We start from the raw sequence: 20,151 nt of genomic DNA, 5'->3' as shown, positions 1-20,151 counted from the left end.
ATTCCTCTGACTCTTCATTCAAGTGTGTGCATCTGTCACTTTTGGTGCATCCATCCATCAGATATCTGACCGTCTTGCTGTCCATTTCACCAGCTGTCCATCCACCCAAGTCTGTGAGCACCTCTGTGTTCTGGCTCCCTCATGGGTCTGCTGCTTTGACTCCGGTGTCTCTGGCCCCCTTTCAGGCCTGTGGCTACACTTGGCCCTGGGTGGCCCAGGTCTGTGGGACTCCTGACCAGGTTTTTTTTTCCAGGTTTTCTCCAAGCTTCTGTATCCCATTGTCCGGGGCGCCGCCTTGTCCGTCCTCAAGTACATGCTCCTGACCTTCCAGCACTCCCATGAGGCCTTCCACCTGGTAAGGACACCTGCATGTTGCCCTGAGGATGGGTGGGTGGCCCTGCATCCCCCAGTGGTCTGGCTAGAGGCCAGACGTGTTGTCTCTGTTGGGGCTTAAGGGGTTGGAGCTTGAAGGCTAAGACCTCCCAGTCCTGGATGTTAGCACTGGAAGAGACTTGAGATCCAATTTTACAGATAGAAAACTGAGGTCAGAGAATGCATGTGACGCTCCCCCTGGGCCCTGAGTACCGGCCTAGAATGAACGGCAGCAGTGTTTCTTGGGTGCCAGCTGTGTGGCAGGCACAGTGCTAAAGACATTACACATGTTCATTCATTTTACTCCCAGAGTAGCCCCAAGACAGGTTTTTGTCATTTTCTCCATTTTTCAACTGAAGAAACTGCAGATTAGGGAGATTAGATGGCATGTTGCAGGCACACTGCTGGTGAGTGGTACAGGGAAGATTCCAGCTGAGTTGGTTTCACTGAGTTGGTCTGACCCAGTGTAGGTCAGGAGTCCATCAGGAGTCCAGTCTAAACCCTGCTGTCCATCAGCACCCAGGAGGCCTGGCCTCAGCTCCGGGCCCTTTCTGCTGCCTTCTGGGCCCTCCCTTGGGAAGAGCAGCCTGCAGCCCTGCAGAAGGGGCCCGGGATTCTTGTGGCCCTTGATCAGTGCTGAAAAATGCTTCCTGACTTGTGCAGTGGGAAGAGCACCGAACCAGGGATTGGGGTTGCATGGGGTTGAGTCTCAGCTCTGCCATTGATCAGATGTGGTGACCTTGGGCCAGACACTTAGCTCTCAGAGCGTGGGTTGGGGGTAAACCCTTAGGCTGGTGGAACAGGGTTAGATGAGGTCACATTTGTCATAGCCTGTTACGTGCAAGGGACTTGATATATATATATATATATATATATATATATATATATTTCCCCCCCACCCTCATCCTTCTCCTGGGCTCCCCTGCTTCCAGTTTCTGTGCCCTGACTCTTCCATCCTTGGTACATTATGGTGTGGCTTCCCTGTAGGTTTGAAAGTTAACACTATAGCACAGAGGAAAAAAAAATGGGCTTTGGGTTCATACAGACCTGGCTCAGACAGCAATGGTGAAGTCCTTGCCAAATTACATAAGCTGTCTCATTTAATGTCTTCATCTGTAGGATGGGGAGAGTAATCGCCACATGTCACCGTGGGAGGAAGTGCTTTCCACGTTAAACATTTGCTGCCACTCATCTCTGTCAGGGCTGCCACAAGCTGACCACACTGTGGCCCCAGCATCACTCCTGGGTGACAGAGTAGCGCGGGTCACTCTGCCCTTCAGGCTCTTCAGGCAGATCGGTTGGCTGATACTCGATAGCTGGGGCTCAGGCCTGCCCTCAGCTGTGAGCAGGGAACTGTTTTCCCATTAAACAGATGAAGAGGGTGAGGCAGACTCTTTATTTGTGTTGTAAAGAGTCAGCTGCCTGCAGAGCTTAGAGCCCCAGGCAGGTGAGGGGCACAGTGGTCAGGTGGGCACAGCTCCCTGCTTTGAAGAAGCTCCGGGTGCTTCCAGCATTGATTTCCACCCCACAACTCAGGCGGGGAATCTGGTGCTGACTGACCCTCCTCTGCTCTCCAGCTCCTCCCTCACATCCCCCCGATGGTGGCGTCTCTGGTCAAGGAGGACTCCAACTCGGGGACCAGCTGCCTGGAGCAGTTGGCGGAGCTGGTGCACTGCATGGTGTTCCGGTTTCCCGGCTTCCCGGATCTGTATGAGCCTGTCATGGAGGCCATCAAGGTGAGCGACAGTCCCCACTGTTCCCGCACCCCACTCTGACAAAGGTGCCAGTTGGGGCTTTGCTCAAGGCCATGCTGCAGGTTGGTGGCAGCCGTCCCTCCTTTAGCCCTTGACTGCCTCCCGTCATCTCCCCTGGCGCATCCTGTGCTTCAGGCACCCTGAGCCACCTTTCATTCCCCTAGATGGCTCTTCCTGTCTTGACTGTTCTGAGCCTTTGTACGTGCCAATCACTCTAACTTAAACTCCTCTCTTGTTCTGCCTGGATAGCTCCTGCTCCTCCTCCTAAGCCTTCTTGAAGGCTCTGATGACTCTGAATGAGCCCCCGCCCCAGCCCTGTCCCTTGGCTGGATCATGGCCTCTTTGAGCTTCCACAGCCCTAGTCCATCCTTCTGCCACACAGCGTCACTGTCTGTGTGTCGGTCTGCTCTTAGACTGAGCGCTCCAGGAGCAGACTTATGCCACACTCTGTGCCAGGCCCAGGCTGGGAACTGCGGACGCAGGCATGAGGCAGATCAAATCTCCTCCCTGTGAGAAGCTCACAGCCTAGTGGGGTGACTGACGTGTTTACCCATAACTCTGATCTAAGCAGCTTATGAAATACCTGTGAGGATCAGCCCAAGAGCAGTGAGGAGGCAGAAGAGGGACAGATCTCCTCCAGTCGGAGGTGGAAGCTGCAAGGAAGAAGAGGCTTCTGAACCCAGCTTCATCTGAACAGCTAGGACAATAACCAGTGTTTGTAGCTAGAGTCACACTTGGCAGTGTCTTCTAATACATCTGTCTTCTGTTGCTTACTAGAAACCTATGAGGCAGGTACTGATGTTTCAGTTTCATAGGTGAGGAAAATGAGACTCTGAGAGGTATGGTATTTTATTCACAGTCGTGGAGATAGTGAGAGATGCAGCCAGGGCCCAGGGTTGCCGAGCCCTTTCCCACTGCATGATACAGAGGACAGGTTCAAGTGTGGGTGACGGATGTCCAGGTAGGTGGTGATCCTTTTAGGACCTCTGATCTGACTTCCATATCTGTAACACGGCAGATAAGTAACCTGAGAAATGTCCCATTGGAAAACACCCAGAAATGCTTGTTAAAATATAACAAACATCTTTTTAAGTATATAGCTGAGCTTGCAAGAGAGTAAGTAAGGATCCACAGGGTCCGAAAAGGAAGAGAAAATAAAATTCCAGAGTGGCGAATGAGAGGTGATACTCTTTAGCCATGAGGTGGGGAGGGAGGTTGGGTGAGATGGCCAACCTCAGCCCCCACGGGGCATGAGCTGGTGGGGACAGGAGTTGAGGTTAGGGCCTGCCGCCAGGAGGGAGTTAGTATCAAGGGGCCCCTGTAATTCGGGACCCAAAAAAGGCTTTACTATTAGCAAAATGATGTTCTAGAAAAAATACACATGGTCCCAAATAGACATCAAGGAAAGTTCTCCGGCTTGGATTGGGAAAAAAGAAATTTGTCATCACTGGACTGCTCTCATCTGATTTTAGGGGTTCAGGTTCATATCTTTTTCTGCAGTTATGGGACCTCTTAAGCTCAGATACTAACACTGAAAGTGGTCATAAACTTGTAATACCCAAGGGTTGCCTGATAAAAGCAGAAAAGAAACCACTTTCAAGCCACAAAGATAAAATTCTATTAAAGATGAGTTTATAATCCCCAAATACAAAACACACAAGGGAACAATCCACCATGAATGAGAGTAGGAAAACACAACATTTACCTGTCATTTACTTGGATTTTCTCAGTTCTTCCAGTTGAGCATGAGAGAGTTGTTTTTTTTTTTTTTAACAGTCAGAACTAACCAACAGCAGAAGCAGCTGCCTTATTAGATCATGAGCTCCTTGGCACTGGAGGTGGTTGAGCAGAGGAGACAGGACTCAAACTTGTTGGAAATGACTGTTCCTGTGAGCTTCTGATGGGCAGGGACCGTGTCGTTTTGATCTGTGTGTCTAATAAATGAGTGAATGAACAGGACTGTGGTGTGACGTATGGTATCATGGAGGTGTGAACAAAGAGGGAGCATGGCCCTGAACTGGGCACCAGGGGAAGCTCACGCTGAGGAAGACCCGGGTTTTGCACACTGGAGGCTGTGGCCTGATCCAGGGGGTCGAGGTGAGTCTGCAAATACATATGCAATTGGCTGTAGGGAGTTAAGCTCTATAAGACAGGTGTAGATAGTGTGAGGGTCCCCACTTGAGAAGATTATGGAAAGTCTTCTGGAGAGGGGATATAGGAGTTAGACCTTGAGGGACAGGAACTGGGAGGAGGAGGCCAGGGGATAAGGTGTGGGAGCAAGAACGTGCATGTCCAGTTTGGTGGTCACATGTGGTGGAAGGGAGGCAAGACGAGAAGATGGGCAGAAAATAGGGCCGAGTGACTGCATGGTCCAGCAGATCTGGGCTTCTCAACGTCTCCTCCGAAGTACTTGACCTCAGAACAGGGGACTTACGCCAAGCAGCCTGACACAAGCTCAGTTTCTGTAAAATCTCATGTCATCTCAAAGATTCAAGTATATGCTTCATAATTATAAACATCTGTTTTAATAGAAACATATTTTTCTTCCTTGGATTTTAGCTAATATAGATCTAGGAAGATGTGTGATACTTGCTGTATGGCTTTGACTGCCTTTTGGTACAAGCTAGTTTGAGAGGCAACTCTGCCAAGTATTAATAGGATTTATTGTTTATAAAATTCTTCCACATTTTATTCATCCTTTGAATTGTTTTTTAGTTGCTAAGTCATGTCAGACTCTCTGCAACCCCACTGACTGTGGCCTGCCAATCTCCTCTGTCTATGGGATTTTGCAGGCAAGGATACTGGTGTGGATTGCCATTTCCTTCTCCAGGGAGTCTTCCTGACCTCTATATACAGGCACCTTTATAAATTCTGGAAAGTTCTCTCACTTAGGGAGTTGTGTTAAGTTATGGCAGTTTCTCTGGGGGCTGTGGTCCTTGCTGAGGGAGCTACATTTTATGTAGATTTCTAGTAACAGGAGGAGCTTGAAAGTTATTTGAAAGTTTTTGTTTTATTCTCTTTATTCTCCTATGAGTACAAAGTTACCTTCTTTGGGAAAAATGACATTTGATTTTTTTTCTAGTGTGGATATTTTTGCATTTTGTGGTGTTGGGGAGCAGAGAGTGTTGGTTCTGTCTTTTTGTCCCTATTTGTTCATGTTGTGTGTGGGTGGGGTTGGATTGGCGATCGTAGGAAGAAAAAAGAAGGGACTACAAAGTTACTGAGCCCTTAGCTTCTTTTCTTTGGGTTTCTCTGGTGGCTCAGCTGGTAAAGAATCTGCCTGCCAGTGCAGCAGATGCAAGAGACGTGGGTTCGATCCCTGGGTCAGGAAAATCCCCTGGAGGAGGAAATGGCAGCCCACTCCAGTATTCTTGCCTGGAAAATTCCATGAACAGAGGGGGCTGGCTGGCTACAGTCCATGTGGTCGTAAAGAGTTGGACACGGCTAAGCACACATGTCTAGCTTCTTACCTCAGGCACCTCCTATATTTTTACTATCTGTGGGAGGTGACTGACTAATCTGATAAATTATCTGATAAATAGTCGTGGGAAATGAGTGAGCAAATGTATTAAACCACTGCCACTGCTTGAGCCCTGCCTTTTGCACTGATGAGGGCTTTCAGTGCTGAGCTAGTTTGAAGCTCAGGAACCTTAGACAAATCTAGGAACTGTGCTAAGATCTGGAAATAAGAACGGGGCTAGAGGAACTGTCATGAATATCACTTAACTCTAGTGAATAATATTGCATTATTATGCTAGGGTGTCTTTCTTTAGACTGTGTCCTCCTTAGAGCCAGTGCTTTGGTTATACTCTCTTCAGTGCGGCTCTCCAGTGTGAAAAGGGTAATGAATGGTAAAGTGTGCCAACCCCTGCCCCTGTGACCAAGGACTCATACCTCAGACCCCCAGGATCCTCCCACCGTCCTGACTGTGGGATCAAGTTCCCAGGGCTGTGTGTGTGTGGTGTTGACTAATTTGAAAAAGCTGACTGTGCGAACTTTAACGTGAAGAAGGTATAAATAGGAGCAGGCCCCATGAAAGTATAGCGTGCTGAACTGACATACGAGTAGGAGTGTCCTCATTTGACAGATGAGCAAACTGAGGTCCAGGGAGGTTAGCTGACTGAGTCAGGCTGGCTTACTGACCACAGCCAGAGAGCTGTGAGGATAGGAGTCAGGACCAGGGTTGAGATCTCAGCACGGCTGGATTGGGCCAGGGGGCCAGTGTTGTCATTGCTTAAAGCGTGTCACATCCTGGACTCATCTTAACATATAGTAGAGTCTTCATTTACTGCCTCTTAAGAAAATCCTTTATCTGGGTCTTGGTTTTTTCATCTACATAGTGAAGATTTTACCCCTTTCTAAAGGCAGTTGTGGCATGAAAGATCATCTCGAAGGCCCACATGTCAAGACGAAAACCTAGAGTATGTTTGAAAGCAGGGGACAGTTCACACACATCTCTGTGACATTTTTTGGGTGGTATGCTTGACCCGTGTGTAGTAGGCTGTACTCCAGGGTTTCCTGGAGGAGGTGGTATTCTTAGAGCTAACCCTGGTGCTCAGTGACCCTCTGGCTTGTTCCTCACTCAGGACCTCCATGTTCCCAATGAGGACCGAATCAAGCAGCTGCTGGGGCAGGACGCCTGGACCTCGCAGAAGAGTGAGTTGGCCGGCTTTTATCCCCGGCTCATGGCCAAGTCAGACACGGGCAAGATTGGTTTAATCAACCTGGGCAACACGTGCTACGTGAACAGCATCCTTCAGGCCTTGTTCATGGCTTCCGAGTAGGTGCTGTTTTTATATGTCTTGTCTGCCTGTGCCTCTGTCTGCTGGGCTTCCCAGTGTGTGGCGGTGGGGATGGGGGTGGGGATGGGGGGCTCCTGCTCTGTATCATGGGCACAGTTCCCTGAGGTCTCTGGGTAAGTGAAGGGCAGGTGAGAGCTCCCAGAGGGCTGCAGGCCATTGTCTAGGCAATAGGTCAAGACTTGATGGGAACTTGAGATGGGGATTTGGGGGCCAGGCTGCAGCAGGAAGTGGGTCTGCTGCGTTGGTCGACACACTGACTTTCCTCCTAGGTCTGAGAGGGTGGACAGTGTCTTCCACAGTAGAACTTCCACCTTCCTTGGCATTAGTGAAACAAAATTGTTGTCGTCAGTGGGTACCTATTCAACTGATGACTTGCTTAAAGATCAATCAAGGTTTCGGCCACAGAAGCAGACATACTTTCCTCCCTATTTTCCTTTTTTTTAAAAAAATTTATGGCTGCACTGGCTCTTCATTGCTTCTTGCCGGCTTCCCCTAGTTGGGGTGAGCGGGAGCCACTGTGGTTGTGGTGCGCAGGCTTCTTGCTGCGCTGGTTTCTCTTGCTGCGGAGCACGGGCTCCAGGTGCTCGGGTTCAGAAGTTGTGGCACATGGGCTTGGTTGTCCCGAGGCGTGTGGGTCTTCGTACCCAGACCAGGGATCGAACCCATGTCCCCTGCGTTGGCAGGCAGATTGCCAACCACTGATTTTCCTTTTGTGTGTGTGTGTTTAAAAATGTGCATAACATAAAATTTACCATATTAACCATTTTTAAGTATACAGTTCAGTGGTGTCAGATTGTATTCACAATTGTTGTGCAGCCGTCACTACCATCCATCCCTTTAACTCTTTTCCTGTTGTAAATCTGAAGCTCTATGCCTATTAAGTAATAACTCCCCATATTCCCATTCTCCCTTCCCCACAGCCTCTGGTAATCACCATTATACTTTCTGTGATTGTTGTCTCTGCTTTAAGTACCTCATATATGGTACTTGTCTTTTTGGCTTATTTCACTTCGCGATTCATCCATATTGTAGCGTATCGCAGAATTTCTTTCCTTTAAGGGCTGGGCAATATTCCATCGTGTGTATAAACCACATTTTGGTAATGTTCATTGGTAAAATGATAGACGTATGATTGCATCTGTGTTTTACCTGTTATGAACATGGGGGCACAAGTGTCTCTTAGAGACCCTGCTTATGATTCTTTCAGATACATACCCCGAAGTGGAATTACTGCGTCATTTGGTAATTCTGTTTTTTAGACTTTTTGAGGAACCTCTGTCTTGTTCTCCGCAGTGACAGCACCAGTTTACATTCCTACAAACAGTACATAAAGGTGTAGATTTCTCTATATCTTTCCAACATGTCTGGTTTTTTGTTGTTTGTTTTTTTAATAAGTCATCCTAATAGGTGTAAGGGTTTCCCTGGAGGCTCAGTGGGAAAGAACCCTCCTACCAGTGCAGGAGATGCGAGTTTGATCCCTGGAGAAGGAAATGGCAACCCACTCCAATATTCTTGCCTGGGAAATCCCATGGACAGAGGATCCTGACAGGCTATAGGGTTGCAAAAGAGTCAGACGGGACTTAGCTAGTAAACAACAACAATAACAAATGGGTGTGAGGTGGTATGTCACTATGGTTTTTAATTTGCCATTTCTGTAATGATTAGTGAATCTTTTTATGTGCTTATTGGCCATTTGTGTCTATTCTTCAGCAAAATGTCAATTTAAATCCATTGCCTATTTTTGAATCAGGTTGTTTTTGTTGAGGTTTAGGAGTTTTTTTGTATGTTCTGAATATTAATCCCTTATCACATACATGATTTGCAAATATTTTTTCCCAGAGCCTTCTAGGGTTGTCTTTTTACTCTGTGGATAATCTTTTTTTTAAAAAAAAATTTATTGGAATATAGTTGATTTACAGTATTCTGTTAGTTTTTGCTGTTTAGCAAAGTGAATCAGTTATACATAGACATATATCCACTCTTTTTTTAGATTCTATATAGGCCACTGCAGAATATTGAGTAGAGTTCCCAGTTCTATACAGTAGGTCCTTATTAGTTATCTATTTTGTATACAGTAGTGTGCCTATGTCAATCCCCATAGCCCACTTTATCTCTCCCCCCCTCCTTTTCCCCCTGGTAACTGATAACCATGACTAGTGTGTGTTTGTTTGTTTTACATCTGTGACTTTTTCTACTTTGTAAATAAGTTCATTTGTACCATTTTTAAAGATTCTCTGTGGAGTGGATAGTCTTTTTTTTTTTTTTTTTTTCAGTTGTTGAAAGAGGTTGCTTTTTAAAAAATTTACTTTTATTGAGATATAATTGACATATCACATGACATTAATTTCAAGTGTATTGTGTAATGATTCGGTATACCATTAGTTGGCCCTTGAACAGCATAGGTTTGAATTGCATGGGGCCACTTACATGTGGATTTTTTTTCTCATAAATATGTTGGGAAAATTTTTGGAGATTTGTGACAATTTGAGAAAAAATTGAAGGCAAACCTTGTAGCCTAGAAGGTATGTTATGAATATATGAAAAATCTGTTGATATATAAATAACATGAAAAGTGTATGTTAACTGCTTATGTTATTGTTAAGGCTTCTAGTTGACAGTAGGCTATTAGCAGTTATGTTTTGGGGGAGTCAAAAGTTATGCATGGATTTTTGACAGCATGGGAGTTGGTGCCCCTAACCTCTGCATTGTTCAAGGGTCAACCATATGTCTATATTATGAAATGATCACCATAATAAGTCTACTTAACATCCATAACCACACATAGTTACACATTTTTTTGTTCTGATAAGAAATTTAAAGATTTATTCTCTTAGCGACTTTCATATTCGATACAGTATTACTAAATATAGGAACTATGCTGTACATTACATTACATTCTCAGGACTTTTTTTTGCAACTGAAACTTTGTTATCCTTTGACAACCTTCATCTATTTCACCCATACCCAATCCCCATCTCTGGCAACCATCGATCTGTGTTGATTCCACATATAATTGAGATGATATAGTTTGTCTTTTTCTGTCTGACTTATTTTACTTAGTGTAATGTCCTCAAGGTTTGTCTAATTGTTGTAAATGGTAAGATTCCTTATTTCTTGTGCCTGCATAGTAGTCCATTGCATATATGCATACTGCATTTTCTTTATCTGTTCATGCGTCATTGGGTACTGAAGGTTGTCTCCATGTCTTGGCTCTCGTGAATAGTGCTGCTTTGAACACGGGGGTGCATGTATCTCTTTGGATTGTAATTTGTCAGGTGTGTGCCTGGGTGTGAGATTGCCGGATCATATGGTAATTCTGTTTTTAGTTTTCTGAGAAGCCTTCGTGCTGTTTTCCTTAGTGGCTGTACCAACTTACATTCCCACCAACAGTGTAGAAAGGTTTCCACTGCCTCCTCCAGCATTTGTTATTTGTAGACTTTTTAATGACTTTTCTGACCGGTGTGAGGTGAATTGTAGTTTTGACTTGCATTTCTCTGATAGTTTAGTGATGTTGAGCATCTTCTCATGCGCCTACTGGCCATCTGTATGTCTTCCTTGGAGAAATGTCTATTCAGGTCTTCTGCCAATTTTTCAATTGGGTTTTTGTTGTTGTTGTTGAATCGTATGACCTATTTGTATATTTTGGAGATTAAGCCTTCTTTCTTGTCTTTTAATATAAGCATTTTTAGTTATAAATTTCCTCCTTAGGAGCACCACTTTTGCTGTGTCACATAAGCTTTGGTATGTTGTGTTTTTGTTTTTGTTCATATCTAAGTATTGGGATCAGGGGCAGGAGGAGAAGGGGATGACAGAGGATGAGATGGCTGGATGGCATCACCGACTCGATGCACATGAGTTTGGATGAACTCCGGGAGTTGGGGATGGACAGGGAGGCCTGGCATGCTACGATTCATGGGGTCGCAAAGAGTCAGACACGACTGAGCGACTGAACTGAACTGAACTGAAGTATTTTCTAACTTCCCCTTGTGATTTCTTCTTTGATCCATTGGTTGTTTACAAGTGTGTTGTTTAGTTTCAACAATTTTGTGAATTTTCCAGTTTTCTCTCTTACTGAATTCTAAGTTTATCTTGTGGTAGTCAGAGAAGATACTTTGTATGAGATCTATCTTTTAGATCTATTGAGACTTAATTTGTAGCTTAACTTACAGTCTCTTCTGGACAAAGGTCCCTGTGCACTTGAGAAAAATGTGTATGTTGTTGTTGTTGGGTGGAATGTTTCTTTAATATGTGTTAAGTTTCCCAGTTTCTCTGTTTATCTTCTGTCTGGTTGTTCTGTTTGTTATTGTGAGTGGGGTCATGAGGTCCCCAACTGTTAATGTAGAATTGTCTATTTCTCTTTTCAATTTTGTTAACTTTTGCATGATTGCTTGTAATTAGGGGTGTAAATGTTTGTAATTGTTATGTCTTTTTGCTGTATTGAGCCTTTTATTAATATATAACGTCCCTTTTGTCTCTTACTACCTTTCTTGACTTAAAGTCTGTTTTGTTTTACATTAGTACAGCCACTTCTGTTCTCTCTTGGTTATTATTTGTGTGGCATTTAGTTTCCCATCCTTTCACTTTCAACTTCCTTGTGTCTTCGTATCTCAAATGAGTCTCTTATAGACAGTATCAAAATTGGATGTATTTTTATCCATTCTGCCACTGCCAGTCTCTTCTGGTGACAGAGTTTAATACATTTGCTTTTATTAAAAGCTTTTATAGAGTTTTTAAAATTTATTTTTTGATTGGAGGATAACTGCTTTACAATGTTGTGTTTCTGCTGTACAACAGTGTGAGCCTCTCTCTTGAGCCTCCGTCCCACGTCCCTGCCTTCCAGGCCATCACAGAGCACAGAGCTGAGCTCTGTGTGCTGCACAGCAGCTTTCCACTATCTGTGTTACACATGGTGGTGTATCTGTCTCAATGCTACTCTCTTAATGCATCCCATCCTGTCCTTCCCCCACTGTGTCCACACGCTCATTCTCTACGTCTGTGTCTCTTTTCCTGCCCTGCAAACAGGTTCATCAGTACCATTTTTCTAGAAGGGAACTGACTTCTGCCATTGGGCTGTTTATTTCCCATAAACCCTCTAGCTTTTGTATCCTGCATTTCTTGCATTCCTGTTTTCTTTTGTGTTGAGTTGATTTTTTTTTTTTGGTTCAGTCCCCAGTTTGGGAAGATCCCTTGGAGAAGAGAATGGCAACCCACTCCAGTATTCTTATCTGGAGAATCCCATGGACAGAGGCGCTTGGGGGGCTACAGTCCATGGGGTCTTAAAGAGTTGGACACAACTGAGCGACTAACACTGCTACTACTTTAATAACATACAAAAACTCTGCTCCTTCACAGCTCTATCCCACCTCACCTTGGTTGTTGATATCACAGAATTACATCTTTATAATCATGTGCCCTAAAACATAAGCAAGTAATTCTTTTAGATGCATTAGTCCCCTGAATTATGTGGAAGAGTTTTGAATTTCAAATCAAAGTTATAGTAATACTAGCTATTGCATCAATAATTGTCTTTTTTCTTTACATATAATCATTCACGTATTTACCTTTGTTGAGATCTGTATTTTTCTATGTGACTTTTAAAAATTTATTTATTTTTAGTTGAGTGATGATTGCTTTATAATATTGGTTTGATTTCTGTCATACATCAACATGAATTAACCACAGGTGTACATATGTCCCCTCCCTCTTGAATCTCCCTCCCACCTCCCGCCCATTCCTACCCCTCTAGGTTATTATAGAGCCCCAGTTTGAGTGCCCCGAGTCATACAGCAAGTTCCAATTGGCTGTCTGGTTACATATGTTAGTGTATATGCTTCCATGCTACTCTCTCCTTTCATCTCACCCTCTCCGTCCTTTCCCTCATCCTTGTCATGGCATCCGGTCCCATCACTTCATGGGAAATAGATGGGGAAACAGTGTCAGACTTTATTTTTTTGGGCTCCAAAATCACTGCAGATGGTAACTGCAGCCATGAAATTAAAAGACGCTTACTCCTTGGAAGGAAAGTTATGACCAACCTAGATCGCATATTCAAAAGCAGAGACATTACTTTGCCAACAAAGGTCGGTCTAGTCAAAGCTATGGTTTTTCCAGTGGTCATGTATGGATGTGAGAGTTGGACTGTGAAGAAAGCTGAGCGCCGAAGAATTGATGCTTTTGAAGTGTGGTGTTGGAGAAGACTCTTGAGAGTCCCTTGGACTGCAAGGAGATCCAACCAGTCCATTCTGAAGGAGATCAGCCCTGGGATTTCTTTGGAAGGAATGATGCTAAAGCTGAAACTCCAGTACTTTGGCCACCTCATGCGAAGAGCTGACTCATTGGAAAAGACTCTGATGCTGGAAGGGATTGGGGGCAGGAGGAGAAGGGGACGACAGGATGAGATGGCTGGATGGCATCACTGACTCGATGGACGTGAGTCTGAGTGAACTCCGGGAGTTGGTGATGGACAGGGAGGCCTGGTGTGCTGCGATTCATGGGGTCACAAAGAGTCGGACACGACTGAGCGACTGGACTGAACTGAACTGTCCATAAATCTGTTCTCTATATCTGTGTTTTCACTGCTGTTCTGCGAATAAGTTCATCAGTACCATCTTTCTAGATTCTATATATATTTGTTAATGTATGATATTTATTTTTTCTCTTTCTGACTTACTTCATTCTGTATAATAGGCTCTAGGTCCATCCACCTCTTTAGAATTAACTCAGATGTGTTCTGTTTTATGGCTGAGTAGTATTCCATTGTATATATGTACCCCAGCTTCTTTATCCATTCATCTGTCGATGGACATCTAGATTGCTTCCATGTCCTAGCTATTGTAAATAGTGCTGCAATGAACATTGGGGAATATGTGTTTTTCAGTTTTGGTTTCTTCAGGGTATATGCCTAGAAGTGGTATTGCTGTGTCCTATGGTGGTTTTATACCTAGATTTTTAAGGAATCTCCCTACTGTCTTCCATAGTGGCTGTATCCATTTAAATTCCCACCAGCAGTGCAATAGGGCTCCTTTTTCTCCTCCACACCCTCTCCAGCACTTATTGTTTGTGGATTTCTTGATAATGGCCATTCTGACAGGTGTATCTCATTGTAGTTTTGATTTGCATTTCTTTAATAATGAGTGATGTTGAGCATCTCTTCATCTGTTTATTAGACATCCATATGTCTTTGGAGAAATGTCTATTTAAGTCTTTTGCCCACTTTTTGATTGGGTTGTTTGTTTTTGTGGTATTGAATTGTATGAGCTCCTTGTATATTTTGGAAATTAATCCTTTGTCAGTTGCTTCATTTGCTATTATTTTCTCCCATTCTGAGGGTTGTCTTTTCACCTTATTTATAGTTACATTTGGTGTGCAAAAACTTTTAAGTTTAATTAGGTCCCACTTATTTATTTTTGTTTTTATTTCCATTTTTCTAGGAGGCGGGTCTTAAAGGATCTTGCTATGATTTATGTTATACAGTGTTCTGCCTGTGTTTTCTTCTAAGAATTTTATAGATTCTGGTCTTACATTTAGGTCTTTAATCCATATCAAGTTTATCTTTGTTTGGTGTTAGAAGTGTTCTAATTTCATTCTTTTACACATAGTTCTCCAATTCTTCCAGCACCATTTATTGAAGAGCTCTTTTTCCCATTGTATATTCTTGCTTCCTTTGTTAAAGATAAGGTGTCCATAGGTGCATGGATTTATCGCTGGGCTTTCTGTTTTGTTCCACTGGTGTGTACTTCTGTTTTTGTACCAGTACCATACTGTCTTGATGACTGTAGCTTTGCAGTATAGTCTAAAATCAGGTAAGTTGATTCCTCCCAGCTCCATTCTTTTTCCTCAAGATTTCTTTGGCTCTTTGGGGTCTTTTGTGTCTCCATATGAATTGTGAAACTTTTTGTTCTAGCTCTGTGAAAAATGCCTTTGGTAGTTTGATAGGGATTGCATTGAATCTGTAGATTGCTTTTGGTAGTACAGTCATTTTCACAATATTGATTCTTCCCACCCAGAAACATGGAATATATCCCTCCATCTGTTTATGTCATCTCTGATTTCTTTCATCAGTGTCTTAAAGTTTTCTGCATACAGCTCTTTTGTTTCCTTAGGTAGGTTTATTTCTAGGTATTTCATTCTTTTTGTTGCAGTGGTAAATTGCACTGATTCCTTAATTTCTCTTTCTGATTTTTCATTGTTAGTATACGGGAATGCAAGTGATTTCTGTGTATTGATTTTGTATCCTGTGACTTTACTAAATTCACTGATTAGTTCTAGTAGTTTTCTGATAGTATCTTTATGGTTTTCTATGTACAGTATCATGTCATCTGCAAACAGTGAGAGTTTTACTTCTTCCTTTCCGGTCTAGATTCCTTTTATTTCTTTCTCTTCTCTGATTATTGTAGCTAGGACTTCCAAAACTATGTTGAATAATAGTGGTGAGAGGGTACCCTTGTCTTGTTTCTGATCTTAGAGGGAATGCTTTCAGCTTTTCACCTTTGAGAATGTTTGCTGTGGGTTTGTTGTATATGGCCTTTATTATGTTAAGGTAGGTTCCTTCTATGCCCATTTTTTGAAGAGTTTTTTTAAATCATAAATGGGTGATGAATTTTATTGAAAGCTTTTTCTTCATCTATTGGGATAGTCATATGGTTTTATCTTTCAGTTTGTTAATATGGTGTATCAGATTGATTGATTCGTGTGTATTGAAGAATCCTTGCATCCCAACTTGATCATGGTGTATGAGCTTTTTAATGTGTTGTTGAATTGTTTGCTAGAATTATTATTGCAGTTTTTGCATCTATGTTCATTAGTGATATTGGCCTGTAATTTTCTTTTTTTGTAATATCTTTGTCTGGTTTTGGTATCAGGGTGATTGTGGCCTCATAGAATGAGTTTGAAAGTGTTCCTTCCTCTGCAATTTTTTGGAAGAGTTTCAGAAGGATAATAGACATTAACTCTTCTCTAAATGTTTCATAGAATTCACCTGTGAAGCCATCCAGCACTAGGGTTTTGTTTTTTGGAAGATTTTTGATCACAGTTTTAATTTCAGTGCTTGTAATTGGCTTGTTCATAATTTCTGTTTCTTCTTGGTTCAGTCTTGGAAGGTTGAACTTTTCAAAGAATCTGTCCATTTCCTTTAGGTTGTCCATTTTATTAGCATACACCTGTTCATAATAGTCTCTTATGATCTTTTGTATTTCAGCATTGTTGTAACCTCTCCTTTTTCATTCCTAATTTTGTTGATTTGATTTTTCTCCCTTTTTTTTTCTTGATGAATCTGGCTAATGGTTTGTCAATTTTATCTTCTCAAAGAACCAGCTTTTAGTTTTATTAGCCTTTTCTATTGTTTCCTTATTTTTCAGTTATTTCTGCTCTGATCTTCATGATTTATTTCCTTCTAACTTTGCAGGTTTTTTGTTCTTCCTTTTCCAGCTGCTTTAGGTGTAGAGTTAGGTTGTCCATTCAGTGTTTTTCTTGTTTGTTGAAGTAGAATTGTATTGCTATAAGCTTCTCTCTTAGAAGAACTGCTTTTGCTGCATCCAATAGATTTTGTGTTGTTGTGTTTTCATTGTCATTTGTTTCTAGGAATCTTTTGATTTCCCTTCTTATTTCTTCAGTAACCTCTTTGTTACTTATAAATTTATTATTTACTCTCTATGTGTTTGTGTTTTTTTGCAGTTTTTTCCCCTGTAATTGATATCTAGTCTCATACCCTTGTGGTCAGAGAAGATGCTTGATACAATTTTAACTTTCTTAATTTTACTGAGGCTTGATTTGTGACCCAAGATTTTCTGTGTTACTTTGAGGTTCTGACTTGTGTGTTTTCTTTTCACCTTGTAAGACTCCTTTGAGCCTTTCTGTATGACAGGTCTGCTGCTGCTGCTGCTGCTAAGTCACTTCAGTCGTGTCCGACTCTGTGCGACCCCAGAGGTGGAAGCCCACCAGATTGCCCGTCCCTGGGATTCTCCAGGCAAGAACACTGGAGTGGGTTGCCATTTCCTTCTCCAATGCATGAAAGTGAAAAGTCAAAGGGAAGTCACTCAGTCGTGCCTGAGTCTTCGCGACCATGAATTCCTTCAGCTTTTGTTTATCTGGAAATGTCTTGATTTTTCCTCACTTTTGAAGAACAATTTTGCCAGATTTAGGATTTTTGGTTGACAGTATTTTTTTGTCCTTTGAGCATTTTGAATATATCTGTCCACCTTCTTATGGCCTCCAAAGTTTTTGATCAGAAAATCTACTGATAATCTTATGAAGGATCCCTGGTATGTGATGATTTGCTTCTCAGTTGCTGCCTTCAAGATTTTGCTGTTTGTCTTTTGAAAGTTTGATTATAATCAGTCTCACTGTGGGTCTCTTTGAATTCTTCCAATGGATTCTGTTGAACTTGGATGTTTACATTTTTGTCTTCATCAAATTTGAGTTTTCAATCATTATTTGTTTCAGATGTTCTTTCTGCCCTTTTTTCATTCTCTCCTCCTCCTCCTGGGCCTCCCACAGTATATTGGTCCTTCTGATGGTGTCCCATGGACCTCTTAGGTTCTGTTCTCTTCTTCAGTCTTTTTTCTTTCTGTTCCTCAGCCTTGATAAAATTCCATTGTCCTGTGTTGAAGGTCACTGAGTTGTTGTTCTGCCTGCTTAAACCTGAAAATTTACCTCTATTAAGTTTTAAAGTTCATTTATTGTACTTTTCTGCTCTAGGACTTCTTTTTTTGTTTCTCTTTTAGTTTTTCTCTTTATTGATATTTCGATTTTGCCCACAAATCATTTTCTTGACTTTCTCCATTCTTTTAGTTATCACCTTGAAGACCATTGCTTTAAAGCCTTTGTCTCATACATCTGCTGTTAAGTCTTTTTCAGGGACAGATTTTGTTGAATTATTTTTTTTTTTTTCCTCTGAGTGGGCTGTACTTTTCTGTTTCTTTGTATGCCTTGTGATTGTGGAGCTTTGGACATTTGTTAAATAATATGGGAACTCTGGAAATCAGATTCTCCTTCTTCCCCTGGGTTTTGTTTTCTTTTGTTTGTTTCATTTTTGGTTGCACTGGGTCTTCATTGCAGCATGCGGGCACAGCAGTTGGGCTGTGTAGGCTTAGTTGCCCCATAGCATGTGGGATCTTACTCCCCCAACCAGGGATTGAACTCGAGTTCTCTGCACTAGAAGACACATTCTTAACCATGGGACCACCAGGGAAGTCCCTGCTTTTGTTTTTTATTGTTATAGTCTGTCTCTGTGCTGCAGGGCAGCCTGAAGTATAAATTTAGTGTCTTCTTATGTCTTTTCTGAGGCTTTCAGATGGGCATGTGCAGTCATTTTCTAGTTTTTCCCACATGTGCAGTTGTCTTTTAATGCCCTAGTCACTAACGTTTAGCTCCTCAAAAGGGAAAAACGAAAAATGAAGCGGTGAAGTAGGAAAGTGGGAGTGGGGAGAGTGCTGGCCTTCTAAGTCTCCTGGAAGTCATAATTTAGCTTGAGGTGGAAGGATTTGTAACAGTGGTGGAACCTGTAACAGTGATGGCTGCCCATGTCTCTGTCTGCATCTGTGTGATCAGGAGCAGCAGCTGGAGCAGGAGTCCTTAATACTGGGGGATGGAGTCCTTTTTACCCACCGCAGCTCCTGCAAGATGTGTGAAAAACACTCCAGGAGCGTGTGCACAGCCGTACTCCTTCTGTGCAGAGAACTGAAACTGACTCCAGCTCACCCTGGAAGCTTTCGCCTGGAAGTTGCAAGCCTTTAACACACTTCAGAGTTCCCAAAGTAGTTACATTAGACAGATTCTGCCAGTACAGTTATTGTCGAGGTGGGGAGACAGTTTCCTAATACATCCTACTCTGCCATCTTCCCAGAATCCTCTTTCTTCTTTAGAGTAGGTTTGGTTCCTCAGATGATAAAGAATCTGCCCACAATGCAGGAGACCCAGGTTTGATCCCTGGGTCAGGAAGATCCCCTGGAAAATGGTATGGCTACCCACTCCAGTATTCTTGCCTGGAGAATTCTGTGGACAGAGGAGCCTGGCAGGCTACAGTCCATGGGGTTGCAAAGAGTCAGACATGACTTAGGTTTACAGAAAATTGACTCTTAGGTTTACAGAAGATTGAGAGGAAGATTGATTTTCCATGCCCTGTGTTCTCACAGTTGCATTGCCTCCTCTGTTATCAACATCACTAACCAGACTGGTACTTTGTCTTTTCCCGCTGAGGAGAAACCTGCACAAAGACAAACTGTAATCACCCAGAGTCCATAATTAACATTATGTTCACTCTGTATTGTACATTCAGTAGGTTTGGAAAAATGTATAATGACACCTATCATTATGGTATCATATAGCGTGTTTTTAAAATTTATATTGGAGTGTAGTTGATTTACAGTGTTGTGTTAGTTTCAGATGTACATCAGAGTGATTTAGTTACAAATATATATCCATTCCAGAGAAGGCAATGGCACCCCATTCCAGTACTCTTGCCCGGAAAATCCCATGGACGGAGGAGTCTGGTGGGCTGCGGTCCATGGGATCTCTAAGAGTTGGACATGACTGAGCAACCTCACTTTCACTTTTCACTTTCATGCATTGGAGAAGGAGATGGCAACCCACTCCAGTGTTCTTGCCTGGAGAATCCCAGGGACGGGGGAGCCTGGTGGGCTGCTGTCTATGGAGTCGCACAGAGTCGGACATGACTGAAGTGACTTAGCGCAGCAGCAGCATATATCCATTCTTGTTAAGATTTTTTTTTTCCATATAGGTTATTATAGAATATTGTTGAGTTCCTTGTGTGATACAAGAGGACCTTGGTGGTTATCTGTTTTATGTGTAGTGGTAGTATATACTAGTCTCCAATTCCTAATTTATCCCCCCACCTTTCCCCTTTGGTAAGCATAAATTTGTTTTTTATGTCTGTGAGTCTGTTTCTGTTGTGTAAATAAATTCGTTCCTGTCATCTTTTTTTAGATTTGACATAGAAGTGCTGTCATAGGATATTTGTCTCTCTATCTGATGTACTTTACTAAGTATAATAACCTCTGGGTCCATCCATATTGCTGAAAATGGCATTATTCCATCATTTTTTATGGCTGAATAATATTCCATTGAGTATATTTACTATTCTTTATCCATTCATCTGTTTATGGACGTTTAGATTGCTTCCATGGCTTTTTTTTAAAATTAATTAATTTATTTTAATCAGAGGGTAATTACTTTACAGTATTGTAGTGGTTTTTGCCATCCATTGA

The 20,151-nt window shown here is 42.5% G+C and overlaps 1 protein-coding gene across 1 annotated transcript in view; it reads left to right on the top strand.

Annotated features, from left to right (window-relative positions):
* The window catches only part of USP35 (ubiquitin specific peptidase 35), a 64,279-nt gene that overhangs the window by 10,371 nt on the left and 33,757 nt on the right, over window positions 1-20,151 (top strand). The window contains exons 5-7 of the mRNA XM_070783006.1: window positions 254-355; window positions 1,950-2,108; window positions 6,713-6,906. Of these exons, the coding sequence (XP_070639107.1) occupies window positions 254-355; window positions 1,950-2,108; window positions 6,713-6,906 (455 nt within the window). The remainder of the gene's footprint in view (window positions 1-253; window positions 356-1,949; window positions 2,109-6,712; window positions 6,907-20,151) is intronic.

The sequence above is a fragment of the Bos indicus genome, chromosome 29 (assembly GCF_029378745.1).
Source record: "Bos indicus isolate NIAB-ARS_2022 breed Sahiwal x Tharparkar chromosome 29, NIAB-ARS_B.indTharparkar_mat_pri_1.0, whole genome shotgun sequence".
Taxonomy (NCBI): Eukaryota; Metazoa; Chordata; class Mammalia; order Artiodactyla; family Bovidae; genus Bos; species Bos indicus.
The sequence above is the reverse complement of the archived record's forward strand: the minus strand, read 5'-3'. Positions and strand labels throughout refer to the sequence as shown.